The 8,270-nt window shown below is 40.2% G+C and overlaps 1 protein-coding gene across 1 annotated transcript; it reads left to right on the top strand.

The window, feature by feature from the left end:
• Positions 1-3,160: 3,160 nt before the first annotated feature.
• Positions 3,161-4,372, top strand: LOC131604640 (uncharacterized). The gene is made up of 2 exons (XM_058877071.1): positions 3,161-3,997; positions 4,244-4,372. The coding sequence occupies exons 1-2, from the start codon at positions 3,161-3,163 to the stop codon at positions 4,370-4,372; spliced, it is 966 nt and encodes a 321-aa protein (XP_058733054.1).
• The last annotated feature ends 3,898 nt before the right edge of the window (positions 4,373-8,270 follow it).

Below are 8,270 nucleotides of genomic sequence, written 5' to 3'. Positions count from 1 at the left end.
CTTTAACCCGGAGAGAATTTGTGAGATTGTGAAAAGCTTGCAGGTGAAAAAGTGCTTTAAAGTGATAATGCGGTTGATAGTTTGACGAAGGAAACCATAGACTCGATTGCTAAGTGAAGGTATTTTGCGAAGAACCCGATTGTGTTGTGGAGAAAAGAATCTCGTTGGTGACCTTTGTTTCGCCTCGATACATCACTTGAGGACAAGCAATGAGACAAGTGTGGGGTTGTGATCGGTCACCATTTCTAGTAAGTTTCCGCACCTTTTTCCGACAAAAATTCGTGATCTTGGTAATACTAAGTGGCATTTGCATATGTTTTTAAAGTAAATTTCGTGTTTTCGTTTGTGTGACTTTGTTGCATTTTAATGCATTTTGAGTATTACAAAAGTATCTTTTTATGCGCTGGTTGTTAGTTTTGTTGGCCAGGTTGATGCACGGGAAAGATAGGACCTTGTGGCGCACACGAGCGGATAAAAGAAGCCGAAAGAAGCTAAGCTCATATGTCAACACGGGCACCCGTGTGCAGGCACATGGTCCGTGTCAAAAGATGGCTGGAAAGACAAATTCTGGATGCAAAAACAGAGGTTTTACACGGGCACCCGTGTGCAGGCACACGGACCGTGTGGAAAGATGCGTGGAAAGTTGATTTTGGCCCAGGAGCAGACAAACAACACGGGCGCCCGTGTGCAGCAACACGGCCCGTGTTGATGATGCGTGCTGATTTTATTTTCTTTGTTTTCCTCACTTGAAGGGGACCGGGAAGGGTATTTTTGGTACTTCAGTTTCAACCTGAATGGAAGAGAGTTATAAAAACAACCTGAGGGCAAAGGAAAGGAGACTTTTTGAGATCGTAAGATAGAATTGTAGAGAAGAAAAGAGACGAATGCGAGATTTTGGAAGGCAAAGAGATTCAACGATGGACACCATTGAAGATCCTAGTTCTCCCAATTAATTGTAATGTCTAAACTTTTCCACTAGTGTTTCTTGAATACTATGAGAGGCTAAACCCCCCAATGCTAGGGGGGTGTCCCTGATTCGATTTGTAATAACTCTGGATTTGGTATTTCGTTGATTTAAAATTCGTATTGTTCAATTCAATTGTATACTGTTTATAATGCTTTCTTTATCGGACCAATAAGGATTGTTCTGTGGTTAACAATTCGTAGGACTACAATTGTTAGGGTTTGTATGCAATTGAACCTTATAATTATCACCTAGGACTAGGGATATAGTCAGGTTATTCAGAAATTCTTGATAAATTAACGATTTGGTTTTGTCTTCTTTCTCTAAGGACTTAGGTAATCGGATTTTAAACCAAACAAGATTTTTACTAAGGACTTAGGAAAATCATGCTTGAGAATGAATAATTGAATCATATAAACGGATTAAAGAGATCTTCATCCAGAGGAATTAGAAAGAGAATCACACACCCTACCTTAGCATTATTTTCTCATAATCAAAAGTTCAGTTTTAATTTCCCTTATTTCTTAGCATTTTAATCTCTTTTGTTAATCATTTGAAACAACACCCTTATGATCTTTTGTTTAATTGACTAAGTACAACCACTTGTATTTCCTACGCAATCCTCGTGATCGATACTTGGGGTAAAACCCATTATTACTACATCGGTAAAAATAGTACACTTGCTATTTTTCCGATCAAGTTTTTGACGCCGTTGCCGGGGATTGCCAAAATATAAGTCGTTAACTAGTAAATTAAAATTTTATTGCTCTGCAATTAAAATTTTATTTTTGCTGAATTTATATTCGTTTAGTTTTATTTTTTTATTTACTTCAAACTAATCGACTTCTAATCTTGTATGCGAGGTAAGGCCCCAGCTGAACTTCTTTTTGACGCAGAACCAGAAAGACTATTGCGAGCACGACTCTGAGAAGTTAAACGGAAAAGACTAGCTTCAAAAGGAGAATCACCTACAGTTTCAGAATCGGAAGACGAAGAAAGAATATCTATTTCATCCGAACAGTCAGAATCTGAGCCTGAAACTATGGCAGTTGATCCACCTCCTCCAGAGAGGCTTTTGGGAGATTATGGAAGGGCTAATGCCCCGCTTGGAAGAATGACCATCATAAATCAACCGGTCAGTGTGGCACACTTCCAACTACATCCTTCAACTATCCGACAGTTAGAGAGCAAGTCGTTTGCGGGAAGAATCAATGAAGATGCGAATAAGCATCTACAAAGATTCCTCACCACAACAACATCATTGAAGATCGAAGGCCATTCTGAAGAAGCCAAGAGACTCGTGATGTTCCCATTCACTTTATCCGAAGACGCGGAAGAGTGGTTTTATTCACTTCCAGCTGGAAGCATCACAACGTGGGAACAGATGGAAACAACTTTCCTTAATGAGTATTTCCCTGCATCCGTCTTTATTCGAAAAAGATATGATATTGTGAACTTCAAGAAGAAAGAAGGGGAATCACTGGGAGATGCATATAAAAGGTTCAAGAGGTGTTTGGTGGCGTGTCCCACTCATAACATGGACCCGACAGAGCAAATGCAGACTTTTGTTAATGGTCTCCGACTTAAGACAAAACAGCTTATCGACACTGCTGCCGGTGGCTCAACTAATTTCTCAACAGCCACTGGTATCAAGAGAATCATAGAAGCGATTGCCGCTAATGAGCACATTGAGTTATATGACCGTGCAATGAGTCAACCGGAAGGAAAAATTGATTTGAAGCTTGCTGACCAGGTAGTTAAAATGGAAGAACCAATTGCGGCTGAGGTAGAAAGAAGATTGAAGAAGATGAACATTGGTGAACAGAAAGTAGCTCAAGTTGAGCCAACCACCTCAGTTTTTTGTGAAATATGTAGTGGACCACATTTTGCTATGCATTGTGTGGCAACGCAAGAACAGGTGGAACAGATTCATATGTTAAGGAAAACAATCCATATGCCAATACATATAATCTAGGATGGAAAAATCATCCTAACTTTGCATGGAAGGATCAACAAGGAAACTTTCAAAAGCAAGGATCAACCCAGTTTCAAGTTCCAGCTCAGACACAACAATACAGACCTCCACAACAACAACCTCCATATCAGCAACAGTTCCAGCACCACCCACAACAGTTCCAAACTCAAGGTCAACAACAGGTACCAAAGAAAGCAGATAGGGAAATCGCTTTTGAAAAGATGGCCGCTCACAATTCTCAATTCCAAGAGGAAACAAGGAGAACTCTTAGGAACACAGGAGCTTCAATCAAAAATCTGGAAATTCAAATGAGTCAGATTGCACAACAGATGACCAACACTCAACCACAGGGCGCTTTACCAAGTGCTACGGTTACTAATCCCAGAGACAATAATCATGTGAACGCTGTGACAACAAGGAGCAATAAATCTAAGGAAACACGTGAGAAGAACTCTGATGAAGAGGATATGTTGATTGAAGTGAATGTGGAGATTAAAGAAAATGAGGTTGTAAGGAAAGAGGTCACAGATGAAGAAGGTGTAGTCCAAGAAAAAGTTGCTACACCTAAACCAGCGGTTAGACTTCCTTTCCCCACAAGGAATAAGAAGAAAGAACAACATGAGAAAAACTTCGAGAAGTTCTTAGAGATGTTCAAGAAACTTGGGCTAAATATTCCATTCTTAGAGGCACTGGAGCAAATGCCTACCTATGCGAAGTTCATGAAAGATATCATTTCAAAGAAGCGAACAATCGACAGTGACCCGATTATTCTAACAGAAACTTGTAGTGCTATTTTGCAGGGAATGAAGATCCTAGTTAAAAAGAGAGATCGAGGTTCAGTAACGGTTCCATGCACAATTGGTGATAGGTCTTTCAAGAAAGCGTTGATCGATTTGGGAGCAAGTGTGAGTCTTATGCCATTATCTATTTACAAAAGATTGGGAATAGGTAAAGTACAAGATACACGAATGACACTTCAGTTTGCTGACCAATCCGTTAAAAGACCCTACGAAGTGGTAGAAGATGTGTTGGTGAAAATCGACAAGTTCGTATTTCCGGTAGATTTTGTTATTCTAGAGATGCCCGAAGATGAGGAGATACCAATCATTTTGGGAAGACCTTTTCTATAGACCGGGAGATGCCTGATCGACATAGAAGAAGGCACAATGACTTTGAAAGTTTATGATGAAGAATTGAAGATTGATGTGCGAAACACTATGAAGTACAAGGATGATGTTGCCACGAGTCAACACATTGAGGTAATTGAGCAAATTTGTGATGAAGAAAACTTTTTGACAACACAGAAGCTACCTTTGGAAAGAGTTTTGAGTCTATCAATCTTCGAAGAGGCGGAAGTAATTGATGAAAAAGACAGTGAAGTTTTAGCCATGATGGAAACATCATTTGTCAAAAATGCTCGCCACAATCGATGAGAGGATCTAAGGCAACCGTTAGTGGAAGGAAGTAAAGACGAACCAAAGAAGGGGGCTGAACTAAAGCAATTACCGGAGAACCTCAAATACGTCTTTTTAGACACTGAAAGTAAGTGCCCGGCTATCATAAGTTCTCACCTTGAATTCCTTCAAGAAGATAAGCTTGTCAAAGTCCTTAAAAAGCATAAAAGTGCTCTTGGATGGTCAATTGAAGACTTGAAAGGGATAAGTCTAACACTTTGCATGCACAAAATCTTAATGGAAGATGATCACAAACCGGTTATCCAACCTCAACGACGACTAAATCCAGCGATGAAGGAGGTGGTTAGAAAGGAGGTGGTAAAACTTTTGGACGCAGGGATGATCTATCCAATATCTAACAGTTCATGGGTGAGTCCAGTTCATGTGGTGCCTAAGAAAGGTGGAACTACGGTAATTAAGAATGAAAAGAATGAGTTGATTCCCACAAGAACAGTTACAGGGTGGAGAGTCTGTATAGATTACCGAAGATTAAATTTGGCAACTAGAAAAGATCACTTCTCGTTGCCTTTCATCGACCAGATGTTAAAAAGGTTAGCGGGTCATGACTATTATTGCTTCCTCGATGGATACTCGGGGTATAATCAGATAGCTGTTGCACCAGAAGACCAAGAGAAGACCGCATTTACATGCCCTTTTGGTATTTTTGCTTACAGAAGAATGCCATTCGGGTTATGTAATGCCCCGGCCACATTTCAGAGATGCATGCAATCTATTTTTGCAGATATGCTTGAGAAACATATGGAAGTATTCATGGATGATTTCTCGGTTTTTGGTAAGTCTTTTGATAGTTGTTTAACTAACCTTGCTCTTGTTCTAAAAAGATGCCAACAGACCAACTTAATCCTCAACTGGGAGAAGTGCCATTTCATGGTACGTGAAGGTATAGTTTTGGGTCACAAAATTTCTCACAAAGGAATAGAAGTTGACCAAGCGAAGATAGAAGTCATAGCGAAATTGCCTCCTCCCATGAACGAAAAAGGTATTCGAAGTTTCTTAGGGCATGCGGGTTTTTACCGTAGGTTCATAAGAGACTTCTCCAAAATTGCAAAACCATTAACTACCATGTTAGTTAAAGACAAAGCCTTCGTTTTTGATAAGGAGTGTGCCATAGCATTTGATACTATAAAGCAAAAATTAGTGTCGGCACCAATTGTTGTAGCCCCGGATTGGTCTCTACCTTTTGAGATCATCTGTGATGCCAGTGATATTGAAGTAGGGGCGGTTCTAGGACATCGTAGAGAAAAGTTATTACATGTTATTTACTACGCAAGTCATGTGCTGAACCCTGCACAGATGAACTATGCAACTACTGAGAAGGAGTTGCTAGCGGTTGTTTATGCCTTTGATAAGTTCAGGCAGTATTTGTTACGTTCTAGAGTCATTGTTTATTCTGACCATGCTACCTTGAAGTATCTTTTTGCTAAACAGGACTCTAAACCAAGGTTGCTAAGATGGATCTTGCTCCTTCAGGAGTTTGATGTAGAGATTCGTGACAAGAAAGGGTCTTAAAACACTATGGCCGACCACTTGTCTCGAATGTCACCTATTGAAGAAACAGAAGATATGCGTCCAATAAAGGACGAGTTCGCTAATGAACATATCCTCGCTGTTGTTGGTGTGCCTTGGTTCGCCGACTATGCGAACTATTTGGTAGGTGGTATTATACCTGACGATTTTGACTCTAACCGAAAGAAAAAGTTCTTACATGATTGCAGGTTCTACTTGTGGGATGATCCATTCCTATACAAGAAGGGACTCGATGGCTTGATCAGAAGATGTGTACCCGAGGATGAACAAAGAGATGTGCTAAAAGCATGCCATGACTCCGAATATGGAGGACATTTCAGTGGTGATAGAACGGCTGCAAAAGTCCTACAATCTGGTTTGTATTGGCCCACACTATTCAAAGACGCTCAAGGCATTGTGAAAGAATGTGACAGGTGTCAAAGAATAGGGAATATCTCCAAAAGAAACCAGGTGCCGCAGAAGGGTATACTTGAAGTGGAATTGTTTGATGTGTGGGGGATCGATTTCAAGGGACCTTTTCCACCATCTTTTGGAAAGAACTACATCCTTGTAGCTGTTGACTACGTCTCCAAGTGGGTTGAAGCAGTCGCTCTACCCACAAATGATGCAAGGGTGGTAGTAAACTTCCTCAAAACCAATATTTTCTCAAGATTTGGGGTTCCCAGAGCACTCATAAGCGATGAAGGCACCCATTTCTTAAACAAGTTGATGGAGAATCTATTGAAAAAGTACAATGTGAAGCACAAGATTGTCACTGCATACCATCCTCTAAGTTGTGGTTAGGTGGAAGTTTCGAACAGGCAAATCAAGCAGATTCTCGAAAAGACTGTTAGTGCTTCGAGAAAGGATTGGTCTCTGAAACTCGAAGATGCACTATGGGCGTACAGAACAGCATTCAAAAACCCCATTGGTATGTCCCCGTATCAACTAGTTTATGGTAAGGCGTGCCATCTCCCTCTTGAACTTGAGCACAAAGCATTTTGGGCTACCAAATACTTGAACTATGATCTGGCAAAAGCAGGTGAATTACGGATTCTTCAACTCCATGAGCTAGAAGAATTCCGTGATCAAGCCTATGAGAATGCTAAGGTCTATAAAGAGCAGACCCGAAAATGGCATGATCAGAGAATAAAATAGAAAGTATTCTGGGAAGGCCAATTAGTGCTTCTATTTAACTCCAGGCTTAAACTTTTTCCTGGGAAATTGAAATCCCGGTGGTCTGGTCTGTTTGTGGTACAAACGGTATTTCCTCATGGTGCGGTGGAAATTAAAAATCCAAACAATGGAGATGTTTTCAAGGTGAATGGACAACGGTTGAAGCCCTACTATACTAGAGTAGGAGCAGGAGTGATCGATCATTTGCAAAACGGTATTCTCCTTCATTCCACTTATTCTCCCACTTCTCACTCTCTTCCTCCATGAAAACCTAGCCTCCACTGTCATACCCCAATTTTTGACCTAAGATACCACCTCATATCATTTGCATATGCATCATTTGCATCTCTAACAAATTGCATAGCTTGTGTTTGCTACTTGTGCTCAGCAAGGTTTAATCAAGAAATTATTCATTAGTACAAGTAACAACCAATTAGGGTTTTGTTCTCCCTTCATCTCAAAGGAACTATCTTCATCAACAATCAACATTCGGTCCTCAAAGATTCATTTCAACAAGCTCAGAGACTTTGAATCAATCAAATTAGGGTTTTGACTGAAGATAGCATACCCCTGACTTTTGCTCAGGATTTGACCTAATGACTTGGGACATGACCTCAAGACCCCAAGTACATCATTTTGACCTAATCTATTGGCTCAAGACATCCCCTACACAGGGACTGATCAACAGTGAAATTTCAAATCATCAGATTAGGGTTTTTGAACTATCAGGGACTGAAATCAGGGATCACATTTGGGAAACCCTAAAAAGCTCCAGGGGATCAGTCAAAGGTTTCAATCATCTTCAAATAATCCCTATGACAATATCCAATGGAAATTACATCTCAATTCAAGACCCACAGTCATCAATTTCATCAGGTCGACAATTAGGGTTTTTGACCTAATTCACTTGAACCACTGACTTTTTAATCAGAACACGGTGCCACAACTTAAACTATGGCTCAAGGTCCTCCAATAACTCAATGTGATCCATTCATACCATTCATTTGGTGAGGATAGCCTGGTTCATTTGAAATCTCCAGAAACGCGATTCGTCTGAAAAAGTCAACTGTACAAGATCACCATTGACTTTTGGGGAATTTTGGTCAACCATGACTTTTGAAGTTTTGAATCATCAATATATGATATATGAAGTCATTTGATCAAGAAAAATCAA

Source organism: Vicia villosa, linkage group LG5, assembly GCF_029867415.1.
Source record: "Vicia villosa cultivar HV-30 ecotype Madison, WI linkage group LG5, Vvil1.0, whole genome shotgun sequence".
Classification (NCBI taxonomy): domain Eukaryota; kingdom Viridiplantae; phylum Streptophyta; class Magnoliopsida; order Fabales; family Fabaceae; genus Vicia; species Vicia villosa.
The sequence above is the reverse complement of the archived record's forward strand: the minus strand, read 5'-3'. Positions and strand labels throughout refer to the sequence as shown.

What these genes read in the sequence shown, in the direction of transcription:
- LOC131604640 (XM_058877071.1), top strand. Translation starts at nt 3,161, where the DNA reads ATGGCCGCTCACAATTCTCAATTCCAAGAGGAAACAAGGAGAACTCTT. An exon ending in TCGACAAGTTCGTATTTCCG is followed by an intron (nt 3,998 to 4,243) that starts GTAGATTTTGTT and finishes TTGACAACACAG; the next exon opens with AAGCTACCTTTGGAAAGAGT.